We start from the raw sequence: 18,905 nt of genomic DNA on the forward strand, positions 1-18,905 counted from the left end.
TGTGACAGCTGGAAACATGCAGCGGCATGGAGAGATAAAACATGCAGAGGGGTAATGAGATGAGAGCATGAACTGACTGGATAAAAGAGATGGCTCTAATTAAAGGGATTACACACGCTTACACTGAGGCATGGACTCAGAGGAGCCACGCTGCACGCAGATTATCTCACACACACAACTAATGTTCATAGAGCCTCCCTGTCATCTCAGGCCAGAAGTGGAGGAAGTTACCCTTGAGCAACTCACGCTCAAACTGAGCTCAGAATAGTACGGAGGCAGCACACATGGGTATTTCAGCTGTTTAAGCAGTCTGAAAACGTGAAGAATTGAAAGATAAAATGGAGGAGAAACACAGAAAGATGACATCAATCACCCTCTGTTCTATGGTACTGTACCTCCAATCTTGGCGTTGTAAGCCACCCCGACTCCACAGATCCCATTGTTGGCCATCGCTGCCACCTCACCTGCACAACGAGTCCCATGCCTGGAGGGAGAAAGAGAGAAAGAGAGAATGAGAAAACGAGCGAGAGAAAGAGCGAACGAGAGAAAGAACGAACGAGAGATAGAAAGAACGAACGAGAGAGAGAACAGGGGGAATGTAAGTCCTCATTTTGATGTGATTTACCTATATAAACACAGTGTACATTAGCTACAAATGACATAATTGTCTCCAGGCAGTGTGCATTATCTATGAATAGAGCTCTTGCAGAGAGTAAATTAACAGATACAGGAGGTTGTGTAGGAATGCACTCCCTGCGATACTGTGGTCTAAGATAACCATCGACAAAAAACTAACTCATGTAGACAAGTCCTTGGCTCTAGCTGCCTCTCAGCTGTTCCGACTTGGTTGTAGCCCAGAGGAAAAGTCAGTCAGTCAGTCAGTCAGTCAGTCAGTCAGTCAGTCAGTCAGTCAGTCAGTCAGTCAGTCAGTCAGTCAGTGAGCGTGGGTCATGAAACAGACTGTGCCCTTCCAGCAGGCCTGAACCTTGAGTCTGGGGCCGCGGGGCCTGCCGGCAGCAAGGAAAGGCAAAATGAGCTGACATGCTACCATCTTACGATGGGGGAAACAAATTAGATTTGCCTTTTCCACAATGTCTGGTCCTCTCCGATTTGATCTCTCCCTCTCAGCACTGCAGGAGATCGGTAGAGAATGTGGCCCACCACATTCCAGTCAGGTTCATTCCGCCGCTCGTTCATCTCCACCGGATGAACACGGACACTAAAAGTCCTCCAAACCACAGGCTCCCAAGCGGATCGCAGGACAATCAGTGGGAGCGGATAATGCCAGGGTTAGGATACACCAGATAAGCAGAGAGCAGCTACACTGCCCAAGAACACAGCCCAGCCAGCAGGCTCCCATTCAAGCAGAGAAAATAAACCAGTACTATGGTGTTCTATCATAGCCCAGGGGAAATACCCCAGTGGGCTAAGCGAGACTGATATCCTCCATTGATAACTTGCATGTGGTCTCAGCATGTGGCTCTATGGAGCACTGAGACGCCATAGCTCTATGAAAGCAGCAGCATATGCAAACTGTTAGCGATACACCTCGATGAGCAATTAAAGAATATGAAAGGGACTTAACGCCTCTAGTACCTGTCTTATAGTGGGACGTCTAGTAACTGCCATTTAATTCTGGGGGTCAGCTGTACTCAAACAACCTCTGCAACACTTTAACCTAATTTCTCCAGGACTGACTGATGGGCGTTAGGCTAGGCTAATGTATTCCCTTCATTAAACCCACAGTGCGGAGACCAGACCCCGTTAAACAAGAGGATCAGAGAGCGCTGCACTGTGGCAGTGGATCAACCAATCCATCAGAGATCTCTTTAGACGCGGCTATGAGCTGCAGGTCAAAGGTTAATGTCAGAGTTACCCCTGAGTGCTCAATGTCCCACTAACAAGTGTCATGGGACCTGAATTAACTGCAGGACCAGAGGGCCTTTTAACGACATGCTTGAATGGTGAAGGGTAGAATGTGTAGAGGCAATTCAAAGAAAACTGGGTCATGAAGACCAGATCTGAAGCGAAGAACACATCTAAAAGAATGACGCACACACGCTCTCTCTCTTGTACACACACGACAAAGGTAAGCGAAAACACACCCACACACATGTAGGCTGGTAGCTAGTACACCGCTAGAGTGAACTGACAATGGAAGATCGGCAATGAACTTAAATCTCCACTTTCATACCAGAGCAGGTATGTTAGTCTCTGCCCAGGCAGTGTTTGTAAGTGATCCATCCCTTTGTAGCGGTAGGAAAGCAGGCCAGCGATGCAGCAGATAAGGCACAGCTCAGATGTCTGAAAGGATGTAGGGCAAGCCCAAGCTTATAACACCAGTCTGTCTTGATCCCATTCATATCTGCCTCTGACAAATACATATCCACCTAGATCTATCTGACACATTCTTCTGGCATGTGATGTTGCTAGGGTAAAATCAAAGGATGCGGAAAATATCCCAATCTGAACATCTTCCAGAATCTAAGATGTGCGATCCTTTTGATGCAAAATGTTCTTTCCACGAGACAAGTGCATTTTGATCTATTTGCACCACTAAAAGGTGTATGAACATTTCTAAAAAGGTTGTAAATTATCCAGGTGAGACCATTTGGCGTCTCTCGTGTTGCAAGACATCCCAGGATCAGGAATCACACAATGGTGGCGTGTCGACTGGCCAGCAACGCAGGACAGTAGCAGTGCATCTCAGAGCCACACAATGTGCTTATCTGACCTCCTCATTCAGAGAATGTGGAGGACATAAATGGTCGGGTCAACAGCCCATAAATCAATTCCTCCAAGTGAGTGGGCCTTTACAGACTGTGGGTTACTGCTCCAATGGAGAGGGATCAAAGCAAACATGCCACGGTCATCCAGTCTGGTCTAGTCTGGGGGTTAAGGATGAAAGTGGGCTTTTGGAGGTGCTGGAACTGCTGATGAAATCTCCTGAAGAAATTGTTTGTGAAGTCTTCTGTAATGGAGGAATGTACAGACAGACTGACCATGTAAAAGCTATAATGCCTTGTCACTTGTTAAATCCACTTAAATTCGTGTAAATTAAGTGGAGGAGACAGGTTAAAGAAATAATTTTAAGCCATGAGACAATTGAGACATGGATTGTGTATGTGTGCCATTCAGAGGGTGAATGGGCAAGACAAAAGATTTAAGTGCCTTTGAATGGGTTATGGTAGTAGGTGCCAGGCACACCGGTTTGTGTCAAGAACTGCAGCGCTGCTGGGTTTTTCACACAACAGTTTCCCGTGTGTATCAAGAATGGTCCACTACCCAAAGGACATCTAGCCAACTTGACACTGCTTCCCACAATTGTGTCAACATGGACCAGAATTCCTGTGGAAAGCTTTCGATACCTTGTAGAGTCCATGCCCCGACGAAACTTCCCCCTTACACTAACTGGTTGTGCCACCTTTAGCTGCAACCAAATGCTTCCTGTAGTTGTTGATTTGTCTCTCATATCGCTGTAGAGAATTTAGGCACACTCGTGCATGCAGAACTACTTTAACTCGCCGACATTTATGGGTTTTCAAGCATGAACTGCTCGTTCCGTATCTGTAACTCTGAACGTAAGTGGAACTCTGTTATACTATGTTCCAGGCTTCCAGCCTAATAACCACTGGGGGTTCAACCAGCTGGCCAGAGTCAAGGTCAATTCCAACTCATTTCCTGATCCAATGGAAGCACAAAAACAAACAGAACATTCCCAAGATTATCTATGACAATGTACAGTTTACATTTGACATTTTTAGTCACTTATCCAGAGTGACTTACAGGAGCAAATAGGGTTAGGTGACTTACAGGAGCAAATAGGGTTAAGCTCAAGGGCACATTGACAGATGTTTCACCTAGTTGGCTCAGGGATTCGAACCAGCGACCTTTTGGTTACTGGCCCAATGCTCATAACCACTAGGCTACCTGCAGCCAAATTGAATTTCAATTGATTCGATTCCCTGCATTGCCTCAGCCTGGCATTGACATGGGATTGAACCCAACCTCGTGGTGTGGTTACAGAGGTTGTTACTGTGCAGAGCTCTGGTGTAGGCTATACGAGGGGACTCAGATGAATTGGCCTATCAAAACACACTGTGCTCCACTCTGGCAGAACAAAGTGACGTCTCTCACTCACACAGGGGAGGAGGGCATCTTTCATCATCAAGTCACAGTGAGATAAATTAACATCGCAGAGCCTTAATATCCCCCTGACACGTCTCACTGACAGTCTGGACTGATCTGACACACTGGCAGACTCATTTAACATCAGTCACAGACCAGAGGACAGAAACTCTACTTTATATTACTGCTGTAAAGTGTGCAGTTAAACGCCTTCCATAAAACAACCATCAATGATATATAATATAGATGAACTAAATGTACTTCCCTGGGATCAGACACTGATTCATGTGAGTAGGTCAGCCTCCATCTTATATTTCATGAAAGAATACACTGACACTCACATTCAACACAAAGACTCAATCACACCGTGCTGGTATGATATAAACTACAGCATGTAGAGAGGAGGCGCATCATCGGTAATAGATTATAGTTATCCCTTCAGTTTTATTCAACGGTTACTGTTCGTAATGAGATCAGCTCTGATCCAATCCCTGGACCATCTGTTACAGGCATGTCGAATAACAATGTTTATTAACCCTCTCGGAGCTTCATACACACGTCTCATATTTGAGGTTAAAAATACAGTGACTCCGGTTCCAGATTTTCTGGAAACCCGATTTGCTGTGGCTAAAGATCTCTGCATATGTGCTGGATTTTTTTAAAAGGTAGCTGCCGCCTTCGTAGCTGCTGCCCACTCCGCCGCCTTCGTAGCTGCTGCCCACTCCGCCGCCTTCGTAGCTGCTGCCCACTCCGCCGCCTTCGTAGCTGCTGCCCACTCCGCCGCCTTCGTAGCTGCTGCCCACTCCGCCGCCTTCGTAGCTGCTGCCCACTCCGCCGCCTTCGTAGCTGCTGCCCACTCCGCCGCCTTCGTAGCTGCTGCCCACTCCGCCGCCTTCGTAGCTGCTGCCCACTCCGCCGCCTTCGTAGCTGCTGCCCACTCCGCCGCCTTCGTAGCTGCTGCTCAGTGCTCTACTGTCGCTTCCATCTCCTTGATCAGCGATGAACGCCTTTGGCTGGTGTAGCCAACAAACTTCTTGTGGTACACAAAGGACATGTTCCAACTACTGCATTCCTTGCCTCAGTAGGATATTAAGCGTAAGAGTATTTCATGTTCTTTTTATCAATAGGGGAGTTAGGCTACATGCAGCTATTTGCATTGTACACAAAATAAATTATCAACATGTTCGTACAAACTTGCAGATTGCTTTTTGCGCCAATGCGAAACTCAAGTGGGGAGTTACAGGCAGCCATTTAGGCAGCATATCAAACACAAGCAAGACATAAACACGCAGTCTAATTAGCGATTTTAATGTTCCTGTTTCGCCATCATTGCCAACATCGGCTAAGCAGGAGGCAGACAGACAGTCAAAGTAGTAGTGTTCTTTTTCAGAAACTCTGGCTTGTGGCTACAATATGGCAGCAACTACAAAGATCAGTCTACATCATCACACAAAATGCTAATTGTTTTTGCTCCAATGAAATGTGTAAAGACTGTGTCCTGCTTGTGGAACTGTAATATCCGTTACAACAGTCAGAGAAGGTTGTAGCCTTCCTAATGGCCTTGAATGTTCGTTCAAATCGCCGCAGGGTTTTTATTTCAGCTGTTCAGAACTATGAGGCAGAGGCTATCACCATGGTTCAGTAGAGGAGGAGTTAAAGAAAGAAATGTGAAGGGAGGTGGAGTGTGAGCAGCAGCAACATAGAAAACTGTGCGTGTAAAATAACATGCGCAGAATGTGATCCGAATCCTTAGGTGTTCAAGAGGGGCGGGGACCAAAACACTATTCGCAGCCACAGCATTAATAATATCCTCTGAATCTTTGACTAATTGTGTAACAATGCTCTGCAGTCTCTACACAATGGTGATATTTATCTAGAGGGATAAGAGCAACAAAAAGCCATGTCAATGAGTTGAACACAACAGGCAATATCTGATTACAGACACACATGTCTGGAGAGAAGACTCAGACCTACACACAGCTACAGCTGGCTGCCAGCCCAAAGCGAACCATTAGACTAGCATTCATTCAAAGAACAGACAGCCCTACTTGCATCACATCACTGTGTGGAGGAAACACATTCTACTCAAAGACTCTTAAACACGGACTCAAATGAAAGCAGGCAGGCAGTGTCTAGGCACTACGGTAAACGCATAGGGTAATACCTCACCAAAGTCACTTTGAAACATTAGACTAACTCTGGGTAATTGCTCTACTGTAGTCTGGAACATGGGCACAAATCTTGGATCAGCTCCCCCAATCCTAGGCTAGAACTCAAAACTGACATTGAATTAGTCCAAGTGCTAATTTTACTTTTATGTGATGACGCTGGGTCAATTGTCTTCGTCCTTGCTTTAATTGACAACTGCAGTAGGTGAAATAATCCATCTCCGTCAGACCGCTAGCTGGCCGTTCCTCCTGGCAGAATTTACCATTAGGCATGGATCTAGGATGAGCTTGCCATGCCCAAAACCTCACCCGTAGGGGGAAAACTCAAAACCAAACCTAAGCTCAGTGTGAAGGGGAAACTCCATCCTTCCTTTGTCTGGGCTGCAGCAGAGCAAGAAATGAGGCTGGTCCCTGAGGAGCTGCAAGTCAGCCTGACCAGAACTACTGGAGCATAGACACGGCCATCTCCATCGCCATTCTTAACACCACTGACAAAGCCAGTTTTCAACTGAGCTGGCCAGAAAGTAATAGATAAAGGTAAACTGAGGAAAGGATACTGGAGACGGTGTTGGAATGATAAACGAGGAGACAAACTTCCCAGAAGTTTGGACTAACTTAACCTAAGGGCATATTAAAATAAAACAGGAAAGCTGATTTCCATGGTAAGGTAAAACAACATTATCATTGTGCTGTGAGAATGCTGACTTGGCTTTCTCCTTAGCTGGAACTCATATTTCATAGTTATCAGTTTCGATAGAACATGCCTCCCATACTAGTGTGGAACTTGAGGGCTGAAACCAAAAGGCTACAGTTTGATGAACTTTCGGGATGATGCAGCCAATTTGGTGCTCACATCTCCATGGCAACCAGCTGCCTCCTGAAAGGTCTTACATTAGCATAATACATGTTTATACGAGGGGGAAAACCACAGGTGGAACTTCCATGGAGACAATATTTCAAACGGAGCCAACTGTTATAAGAAAAGAGACAATGGAATAAACAAATTAACGAGACAAATATTTTTATGTGGGAAAAACTACAGGTGGAACTTTAGAGGTTTCCTACAAAGCAGAAACACAGTGCTAACAGCCATTATGTCCTTTCAGGTCATACATAAAGTTATCGTTGCGTAACATGATGAAACTTCCTAAGGCAGATCCAATTGGAAGCTGTAAAATACAGTTCAGTCCACAGAAGTCCTGGTTAAAATCCCAAATTACACCCTACTACCCATAGTGCACTACTTTTTAATGATGTCAAAAGCAGTGCCCTACATAGGGAATAGGGTTCCATTTGAGCCTGGGCCGTAGTCCGTCTTTGTGTGAGAGCTCTTTCTTCTCTCTCAAATGCCATATTGGGCTATTGATAGCTTGGCAAGGCGCTCCTTCCACTCGCTCTGCTTTTCCTAACTTGAATTAATTACTGAGAAGAAAATCATTTGTGCTCTCTGAGGCTGGGCCAGTGGCCCCAGCTGATCATTAGGCTCTCTGCTCACTGCCTGCCGGGCCTCTGCCCGGAGGTAAATCTGGACAACTGCTCTGGCCCCGCTCCTACTTAATCAGCTGACTAATGAGTTGACCTACAGGACAAAAGGTCTCTCAGTGTTTATGGAACAGAGGCAGAGGGGGAATACAAAGCAAACATCTTGTGTAACTAATCTGAGACAATGTAAAATGAATCAACCTGGGTTGTTCTGTGGAGTGGTCCTGATAAATAGAGCCTTCCTCCCAATACTGACGACCGGGCACATTAGGAAGAGGGATTTAACGTTCCAAAGAAATGGGCTGTAATGAAGAACAAGCGTTCTCCTCCTCTAACTGATAGCAATATTTGATAAGTCAGAATGCAAACTTATAACATCAATTGAACTATTTTCCTTGGCCCCTGCAGCCTTGGCACAGACACAAACATGTGTATGTACTAGACATTTCAAGCTGTGTGCACAGCCTGACATGTGACAGTGACACAGCGGAAACTGAAAGCAAATACTACACACAAACACACATGCCTCCTGTTACAAAGCAAGAACTCTTTCTGTCTTGCACTAACAGACACAGAGCACTGGCACCCTGGAGGCCTGAGAAAAGGTGGTCAGATGATGACCAATATACAGCTACATTACCGTGTGTGTACAACTACAGTACAGTTAATCTACGTTTCTTGTCCTTGATGGTATCTTGCAGCAAGCCAACTTAATGTAATGCACTATTCAAAGTGGCAAATTCAAATTAGCCAACTCCCTGGCTCTTTTTAATTAAAATATTAATAACATGATATCAGCCATAGTACAGCAGTTACAGCATTGCGTGATAAAATCAACTTCCTCCAGAATGTAAAAAAAAAAATACCTCAAGTCTACTTCCCACTGCTTTACCAAATGTCTCAAATAACAGAAAAGCCTCCGTTGGCAAAATCAATAACACGAGAACCTCAGTTCAAATCTTGTGGAGATTATCCCGCGTTAGACGTAGCTGTACAGCCTGCCACTCCCAGCTGGGGACGGGTATTTGGGAAACATTCAATACATAAAAAGAAACCCCCCCCCCAATTCCAATTTTAGCTCGCAGCAGAGGCCCCTAGAGAGACAGATCCTCCTGTTCTAAGACAGTAAGGCTGCAGACCCACAGGGCCAGATCACATGTTGACTTGACAAACACGGGGCTGAATGGCCACATTGCTGCAGAGGAGCGTTCCTCATGCAGGGGAAGAAAGGGAGCTTTATGGAGGTGAACAGAGCTGGGCTTTCTGCAGGGAACAGACCCTTACACAGCCTTACAGAGCTCCAGCCTTCCCACAGGGTGTTTACACACACGCCTACACCAACCCCACGCAGTTACACACACCTCAGTCCTGCCACGGGGAAGTGAGGCAGAGCTGGGCGGCCGGAGATAAGGGCTGGGGTGAGCTAGGCAGGGAGGAGAGGACAAGCCAGGAGGATTCTCAGTCCAAAGGCATTTACTCCACTGTGTGTGGGAGATAGGGGAATCAACTGTCTGTTGGCTGTGTGTATGCTGGGGGAATAATACTGTATGGCGCTGTGTGTATACTGGGGTATTCATAATAACGGATGGCTCTGTGTGTGTGTATTTATAGTGTGTTCGCGTGGTAAGTGGCAGAGCTCCATTGGCGTTAGCTCTTACTCCGCCGTTTCACTTTCTCTCTTTGACAGCAGGAGGCTCAAGACCTATGGCTATACACACTAGTGTAAGAAGTACTGTATACACTGTCGTTTTACTTGAGGCCATCTCCATCTCTCCTTACACCAGTCCGGCCTCCATGTGGACAGTGCCTGCTCCAGACCCATGCAGTCTCAGTTGGAGACCTTTGATTTCCACCAGCGTCTAACTATAACCTTTGTCTGTCATCACCAATCATGGTCAGCCTCAAGTTTAAAAAAAAAGGGTATTTGGCTAGCAGCACGAAACCAGCAGATTACGGAAAATCACAAATTAAAAGTCAGAAAGGGGAAGCACGCAGGGGAGTGGAACGAGGGGAGCAGGCATTTCCAGAGCCAGGAGATTTGTCGTATTTCGTTAACGCTGATGAAATTAATTCGATCAATTCAGGGCAGCAGGGAAGACATCGGGGTGGTAATAAACAAGTCTTAATGCTATCTGCTAAGGCCACTGCAGTAAAGCTGCTTTCTTCACAAATTCACTTAATCCCAGGAGATTTACTCCACTTAACTAGGCCACAGAAATGCCCTGGTAGCAGCTGGGTGATTTAAGACCAAAGCACATGTGCTTGCTCTCGATTGGGGGGAGACCCAAAACCCATTGAGATGTCCTCCGGCCCTCTAAGAGTCTATTACTTCAATCGGTCTCCCGGCTTATTAAAATATCTCAACTGTCACATTCAACACATTCATTGAGTGCACTTCCCTTTCCAGTCAGAGAAGCTCTGCTCTAACAGCAGTGGGCAGCCCAATACCTGACAGACCTGGACCCAAGCCAGAGTGATGGTGACCATAACTCACTTCACTTCATGTCTCGCTCCCTCTCTCAGCTGACTGCATGAGAAAATACAGTATTTTTATCAGGACATCACAATGAAACAGCCTATTCATGTAGAGGCGTGACGTTTCCTGTGTCCTACACGTCTCTTCTCTCAGAACTGAATCATTATGTGGCATTGGCACACGACGTGACTCGTATTTCCATGATAATCATGCATTGACGTCAATGGTAGATTTGTATAAAGAATCAAGTTAGGCACGGGGAGATCAAATTCTGCTGCCACTGAAACAGTGTCTTTTTTAAAATCAGGATCTTACCGGTTGTCGTTGAGTTGTGTGTATCGTGGCTGAGGGTCTGGATCTCCGTCGTTCACATCATAGCTGGCGTCTGGGTCCTACAGGCAGACAGAGACAATCAGAATCACTCATCTATGATAAGAGGAGCAAAAGTCTAGGGGTGAATACCAAAATGGCCACCTTAAACTACTGAGATGCAGCAGCCCCAGCTTTGAAGCCAGGGGTAAGATGACGGTGATACTCACATAGTTTGATATAAGGTCTGGGTGGTTCTTCTCTATACCATCATCCAGGATGGACACCACCACTCCCTTCCCAGTGTAGCCCAGCTCCCATGCACCTTTAGCATTCAGGTCACGATGATTAGTATTGTACTGTAGAGTAGAAAACACCAAAACCAGTCAATAGACTCTAAAGAGCCATTACAAGACACGCATGTGAGATGACGAAAATGATCAAACTTCTTTGCATTATCAAATTAAGCAATATACCACAAACCCCTGAGATGCCTTATTGCTATTATAAACTTGTTACCAACATAATTAGTGCAGACAAAAATATATGTTTTGTCATACCAGTGGTATACGGTCTGATATACCACGGCTGTTAGCCAATCAGCATTCAGGGCTCGAACCACCAAGTTCATAATTGTTTTTAGACTATGAAATGTAAAAAATAAACAGCGATCGTCACCAAACAGAAATATATAGATGAGTGTTTCCGGTCACAACTTGCAGACTTGTTTACATGCTGCTGTGCGTTTGTTGCCAACCTTACTTTGCTACCTGACAACTTTACCGTTTTTACTTTTTAATTACCGTTTATATTTTTTGTTTTTCCCTCACTCAACTTTTTTTTATTTAACTTTTTCACTCCTGACGTTTTATCTGGACATGGTTCGTCAGGACTTCCAACAGTTGAAGCTAAGTAGTAACATTAACATGATGCCTTCTACTGACTATTACTGCCTTCTACTGCCTATTACTCATAATATACAGGAGAATGATCGCCTTATGGCGAGGATAGCTGTGCTGCAAGCCCAGCTTCAGACGCAATCGTTAGGCAAGGGTACTTTCAGTGTAGGAAAGGATGAAACAGCGTCTGTGCCAACAGTAAGTACAGATAGTAACGTTAGTATAACTCCCCTCACACGGTCCCTGCAGCCAGACAACTTTCTCATGGCTTCTGGAGGGAAATGCTGTAGGAATGCTCAACCGGTGTCGCTCATTCAGCCGACAGAAACTTTCAACCGGTTCTCCCCATTAAGCAGCGAGTCGGAGTCAGAGGTCGAGCCTTCTCTGGTCTCTACTCCTCCCGTTACGGGGTCTGAGACGTCGAAGGCTCCCACCATTAGCTCTGACACATTGAAAACCCTAGTCATTGGCGACTCCATTACCCGCAGTATTAGACTTAAAACGAATCATCCAGCGATCAAACACTGTTTACCAGGGGGCAGGGCTACCGACGTTAAGGCTAATCTGAAGATGGTGCTGGCTAAAGCTAAAACTGGCGAGAGTAGAGAGTATAGAGATATTGTTATCCACGTTGGCACCAACGATGTTAGGATGAAACAGTCAGAGGTCACCAAGCTCAACATAGCTTCAGTGTGTAAATCAGCTAGAAAGATGTGTCGGCATCGAGTAATTGTCTCTGGCCTCCTCCCAGTTAGGGGGAGGGATGAGCTCTACAGCAGAGTCTCACAACTCAATCGCTGGTTGAAAACGGTTTTCTGCCCCTCCCAAAAGACAGAATTTGTAGATAATTGGCCCTCTTTCTGGGACTCACCCACAAACAGGACCAAGCCTGGCCTGTTGAGGAGTGACGGACTCCATCCTAGCTGGAGGGGTGCTCTCATCTTATCTACCAACATAGACAGGGCTCCAACTCCCCTAGCTCCACAATGACATAGGGTGCAGGCCAGGCAGCAGGCTGTTAGCCAGCCTGCCAGCTTAGTGGAGTCTGCCACTAGCACAGTCAGTGTAATCAGCTCAGCTATCCCCATTGAGACCGTGTCTGTGCCTCGACCTAAGTTGGGCAAAACTAAACATGGCGGTGTTCGCCTTAGCAATCTCACTAGAATAAAGACCTCCTCCATTCCTGCCATTATTGAAAGAGATCGTGATACCTCACATCTCAAAATAGGGCTACTTAATGTTAGATCCCTCACTTCAAAAGCAGTTATAGTCAATTAACTAATCACTGATCATAATCTTGATGTGATTGGCCTGACTGAAACATGGCTTAAGCCTGAATAATTTACTGTGTTAAATGAGGCCTCACCTCCTGGTTATACTAGTGACCATATCCCACGCGCATCCCTCAAAGGCAGAGGTGTTGCTAACATTTACGATAGCACATTTCAAAACACAAAGACTTTTTCGTCTTTTGAGCTTTTAGTTATGAAATCTATGCAGCCTACCCAATCACTTTTTATAGATACTGTTTACAGGCCTCCTGGGCCATATACAGCGTTCCTCACTGAGTTCCCTGAATTCCTATCGGACCTTGTAGTCATAGCAGATAATATTCTAATTATTGTTGACTTTAATATTCACATTGAAAAGTCCACAGACCCACTCCAAAAGGCTTTCGGAGCCATCATCGACTCAGTGGGGTTTGTCCAACATGTCTCTGGACCTACTCACTGCCACAGTCATATTCTGGACCTAGTTTTGTCCCATGGAATAAATGTTGTGGATCTTAATGTTTTTTCTCATAAACCTGGACTATCGGACCACCATTTTATTACGTTTACAATTGCAACAAATAATCTGCACAGACCCCAACCAAAAAGCATCAAAAGTTGTGCTATAAATTCTCATACAACCCAAAGATTCCTTGATGCCCTTCCAGACTCCCTCTGCCTACCCAAGGACGTCAGAGGACAAAAATCAGTTAACCACCTAACTGAGGAACTCAATTTAACCTTGCGCAATACCCTAGATGCAGTTGCACCCCTAAAAACTAAAAACATTTGTCATAAGAAACTAGCTCCCTGGTATACAGAAAATACCCGAACTCTGAAGCAAGCTTCCAGAAAATTGGAACGGAAATGGCGCCACACCAAACTGGAAGTCTTCCGACTAGCTTGGAAAGACAGTACCGTGCAGTATCGAAGAGCCCTCACTGCTGCTCGATCGTCCTATTTTTCCAACGTAATTGAGGAAAATAAGAACAATCCGAAATGTCTTTTTGATACTGTCGCAAAGCTAACTAAAAAGCAGCATTCCCCAAGAGAGGATGGCTTTCACTTCAGCAGTAATAAATTCATGAACTTCTTTGAGGAAAAGATCATGATCATTAGAAAGCAAATTACAGACTCCTCTTTAAATCTGCATATTCCTCCAAAGCTCAGTTGTCCCAAGTCTGCACAACTCTGCCAGAACCTAGGATCAAGAGAGACACTCAAGTGTTTTAGTACTATATCTCTTGACACAATGATGAAAATAACCATGGCCTCTAAACCTTCAAGCTGCATACTGGACCCTATTCCAACTATACTACTGAAAGAGCTGCTTCCTGTGCTTGGCCCTCCTATGTTGAACATAATAAATGGCTCTCTATCCACCGGATGTGTTCCAAACTCACTATAAGTGGCAGTAATAAAGCCTCTCTTGAAAAAGCCAAACCTTGACCCAGAAAATATTTATTAAAAAATAAAAATAAAAACAAAATATAAAAAAAATAAATAAAAAAAATCGGCCTATATCGAATCTTCCATTCCTCTCTAAAAAAATGTAAAAAGCTGTTGCGCAGCAACTCACTGACTTCCTGAAGACAAACAATGTATACGAAATGCTTCAGTCTGGTTTTAGACCCCATCATAGCACTGAGACTGCACTTGTGAAGGTGGTAAATGACCTTTTAATGGCATCAGACCGAGGCTCTGCATCTGTCCTCGTGCTCCTAGACCTTAGTGCTGCTTTTGATACCATCGATCACCACATTCTTTTGGAGAGATTGGAAACCCAAATTGGTCTACATGGACAAGTTCTGGCCTGGTTTAGATCTTATCTGTCGGAAAGATATCAGTTTGTCTCTGTGAATGGTTTGTCCTCTGACAAATCAACTGTACATTTCGGTGTTCCTCAAGGTTCCGTTTTGGGACCAATATTGTTTTCACTATATATTTTACCTCTTGGGGATGTCATTCGAAAACATAATGTAAACTTTCACTGCTATGCGGATGACACACAGCTGTACATTTCAATGAAACATGGTGAAGCCCCAAAATTGCCCTCGCTAGAAGCCTGTGTTTCAGACATAAGGAAGTGGATGGCTGCAAACGTTCTACTTTTAAACTCAGACAAAACAGAGATGCTTGTTCTAGGTAGCAAGAAACAAAGAGATCTTCTGTTGAATCTGACAATTAATCTTGATGGTTGTACAGTCGTCTCAAATAAAACTGAAGGACCTCGGCGTTACTCTGGACCCTGATCTCTCTTGACGAACATATAAAGACTGTTTCAAGGACAGCTTTTTTTTCCATCTACGTAACATTGCAAAAATCAGAAACTTTCTGTCCAAAAATGATGCAGCAAAATTAATCCATAGTTTTATTACTTCTAGGTTAGACTACTGCAATGCTCTACTTTCCGGCTACCCGGATAAAGCACTAAATAAACTTCAGTTAGTGCTAGATACAGCTGCTAGAATCCTGACTAGAACCCAAAAATGTGATCATATTACTCCAGTGCTAGCCTCCCTACACTGGCTTCCTGTTAAGGCAAGGGCTGATTTCAAGGTTTTACTGCTAACCTACAAAGCATTAAATGGGCTTGCTCCTACCCATCTTTCCGATTTGGTCCTGCCGTACATACCTACTGGGATTCTCTGCCTCTAACCCTATTACAGGGGCTGAGTCACTGGCTTACTGGTGCTCTTCCATGCCGCCCCTAGGAGGGGTGCGTCACTTGAGTGTGTTGAGTCGCTGACGTGGTCTTCCTGTCTGGGTTGGCGCCCCCCCTTGGGTTGTGCCGTGGCGGAGATATTTGTGGGTTATACTCGGCCTTGTCTCAGGATGGTAAGTTGGTGGTTGAAGATTTCCTTCTAGTGGTGTGGGGGCTGTGCATTGGCAAAGTGGGTGGGGTTATATCCTGCCTGTTTGGCCCTCTCCGGGGGTATCATCGGTTGGGGCCACAGTGTCTCCTGACCTCTCCTGTCTCAGCCTCCAGTATTTATGCTGCAGTAGTTTATGTGTCGGGGGGCTAGGGTCAGTCTGTTATATCTGGAGTATTTCTCCTGTCTTATCCGGTGTCCTGTGTGAATTTAAGTATGCTCTCTCTAATTCTCTCTTACTCTCTTTCTTTCTCGGAGGACCTGAGCCCTAGGACCATGCCTCAGGACTACCTGGCATGATGACTCCTTGCTGTCCCCAGTCCACCTGGCCGTGCTGCTGCTCCAGTTTCAACTGTTCTGCCTGCAGCTATGGAATCCTGACCTGTTCACCGGACGTGCTACCTGTCCCAGACCTGCTGTTTTCAACTCTCTAGAGACAGCAGGAGCGGTAGAGATAAGCCAACTGACATTTACTCCTGAGGAGCTGACTTGCTGCATCCTCGACAACTACTGTGACTTTTATTATTTGACCATGCTGGTCATTTATGAACATTTGAACATCTTGGCCATGTTCTGTTATAATCTCCACCCGGCACAGCCAGAAGAGGACTGGCCACCCCTCATAGCCTGGTTCCTCTCCAGGTTTCTTCCTAGGTTTTAGCCTTTCTAGGGGATTTTTCCTAGCCACCGTGCTTCTACACCTGCATTGCTTGCTGTTTGGGGTTTTAGGCTAGGTTTCTGTACAGCACTTTGATATATCAGCTGATGTAATAAGGGCTATATAAATACATTTGATTTGTTTGGGTGATGTGGCCCATGAGAAATGTGTCAGACTGCATTGGACATCAATCATAACAGAAAATGACAAAATCCCCATGGGAGACAGACTGCATCCTGTGGCACCAGATAGGCTTACAACCTCCTGTGGTGCTCGGCAGACAAAGACATAGACAGACAGGTAGGCAGACAGACAGACTCGTCACTTAGCATGTAGCATCAGTCCCAGACCAGACTCAGCATACATCTCTCATCAGAGCCCCCCCCTGAGTGTCTGTTCGTGGACAACCAGCTAGCATGGTAATGGTACAGGGAGACTTCTACACAGGCCTTTTGGTATTCTCTCCATATCATCCTTGACCTTTGGTCAAACACCATGTTTGATGCCTTGCCGTTCTCACACAGCCATTTCTCTAGAATGCTGCCGCAATTTAATGTAATTTGTCTGAAAAGTGCCCTCCTACTATTTTCCTCTCATCCAAACCCTTCAGTGTCAGATAACCATGGCCAAAGCTTTGATCTGTGTAGATTCATCTCACTCAGAAAATCCTGCTCAAATCTGACTCAAAAGTGGAAATTACCATGAAAATTATCCAGGTTCTTGTAATGGTCTTGGACTTGGTATTGGTCTTTTTCCTATACCTAAATTGACCATTCTTACTGCATTAAATATTGGCACATGAACACATTTTCCTGCCTTTGAAATCTCACACTGTGCTTTGAGATTTTTCCATCATTTATCCAGTGATATGAGCTAACAGATCAGTGATATGAGCTGATGTCATACATATAAATAAGCAGAGGAAGTAGCAGCAGAGTCTATCCATGTCCTTATCATAGAGACACAGTGTAAACTGACTACACAGATACTATCTGCAACCAAGAACCACCTGGGCTAAGACTAGGCTCACAGACTAGGCTCTCAGACTAGGCTCTCAGACTAGGCTCTCAGACTAGGCTCTCAGACTAGGCTCTCAGGCTCTCAGACAGCAGCACTCCATCTAGAACACTGCTTTGCCTGACTACACCCTTAAACACCACACTACAACATTATTACACCTTTGCTACAGCTACATCCTCCCACTAAACCTAAATACTTGACATTCCTTACACCCTCACCACCATCCCATTGCATACTCTCTACTCATCGTACCTCACTCCACAGTAGCCTTACTAAACCCACTCTACACACACTAACAGCAAGCAGCATCAGCTATACCTCTCCATACTTCTCCATTGCAGGGCCCCAGGTTCCCCGCTTCCCTCTGTAGCGTGATAGTAACCTGCTTAAGTCAAATCAGTGTGCCTGGAGAGTTAGCTAGCGAGCTGTGTGCGACAGAGCTGTGAACACCGGAGGGGAATTAAATGTAGCTAGTCACACTGATGAAGTCAGCCCCCCCCCCCCCCCAACAGCAGCTCGGGGACATGGGGTGAAATTGGATTTGCTTCAGCACCAGCGTGAGCGTGCGGGAGAATAAGCGAGGAATGTTTGTTTGTTGAGAATTACAATCAACTCTTTTATATTGCTTTGAACCTTCTTTGAGACTAATTAAAGGTGGAGCAAAGTGAAGAGAAATCACAACTTGTTCTCACCGTTTCTTTCATGGACCACTGGATCAGACTGTGTAACCTTCTCAGAGTCAAAGTGCGTCACTTTGCATTTAAGATGATACATACAGTCAATAACTGAGACTGGTTTAATTTCATTCCATTATTTGTATTCACTGCCTCGTTCGGGGACTGTGCCATTGTCTGGGGAATACAATAAATAGATGAATTCAATTTAAGACTGGAAACCCAAATGTGTATGCCGTTCTGCTAATGGACTCCTAAAAGACCATGGTCATTAAGCAGTCCATTCTGCATCAACCAAGACGCTTAATCGCATCCACTCCTTCAGACAAAAGGGCCTCCATGAGGGCCTCCCGGGTGGCGCAGTGGTCTAGGGCACTGCATCGCAGTGCTAGCTGCGCCACCAGAGTCTCTGGGTTCGCGCCCAGGCTCTGTCGCAGCCGTGGGGCGACGCACAATTGGGCTAGCGTCGCCCGGGTTAGGGAGGGTTTGGCCGGTGGGGATATCCTTGTCTCATCGCGCTCCAGCGACTCCTGTGGCGGGCCGGGCGCAGTGCGCGCTAACCAAGGGGGCCAGGTGGACGGTGTTTCCTCCGACACATTGGTGCGACTGGCTTCCGGGTTGGAGGCGCGCTGTGTTAAGAAGCAGTGCGGCTTGGTTGGGTTGTGCTTCGGGGGACGCGTGGCTTTCGACCTTCGTCTCTCCCGAGCCCGTACGGGAGTTGAAGCGATGAGACAAGATAGTAATTACTAGCGATTGGATACCACGAAAATTGGGGAGAAAAAAAAGGGCCTCCATGTTTAAATTCAGTCTATTGAATAGAGCAAAGTTTATTTTTTTTCTCAGCCAACAGGGAACTATCCACTGAGTTATTGAGAACAGGCAAACAGATCAAACAGAGTGCTGGGCCCTGCTGTGCCACTGTATGGGCTCTTATGTCATTTCCCTTT

General features: G+C 45.6%; 1 protein-coding gene across 2 annotated transcripts in view; it reads right to left on the reverse strand.

Moving 5' to 3' along the window:
* furina (furin (paired basic amino acid cleaving enzyme) a) overlaps positions 1-18,905 on the reverse strand; it is a 97,865-nt gene that overhangs the window by 18,452 nt on the left and 60,508 nt on the right. For both annotated transcript variants that reach the window (XM_055921003.1, XM_055921002.1), the window contains exons 5-7: positions 10,794-10,922; positions 10,570-10,646; positions 396-484 (exon numbers count right to left, since the gene is read on the reverse strand). In XM_055921003.1, coding sequence (XP_055776978.1) covers positions 396-484; positions 10,570-10,646; positions 10,794-10,922 — 295 coding nt within the window. The remainder of the gene's footprint in view (positions 1-395; positions 485-10,569; positions 10,647-10,793; positions 10,923-18,905) is intronic.

Source organism: Salvelinus fontinalis, chromosome 4 (assembly GCF_029448725.1).
Source record: "Salvelinus fontinalis isolate EN_2023a chromosome 4, ASM2944872v1, whole genome shotgun sequence".
NCBI classification, from domain to species: Eukaryota; Metazoa; Chordata; class Actinopteri; order Salmoniformes; family Salmonidae; genus Salvelinus; species Salvelinus fontinalis.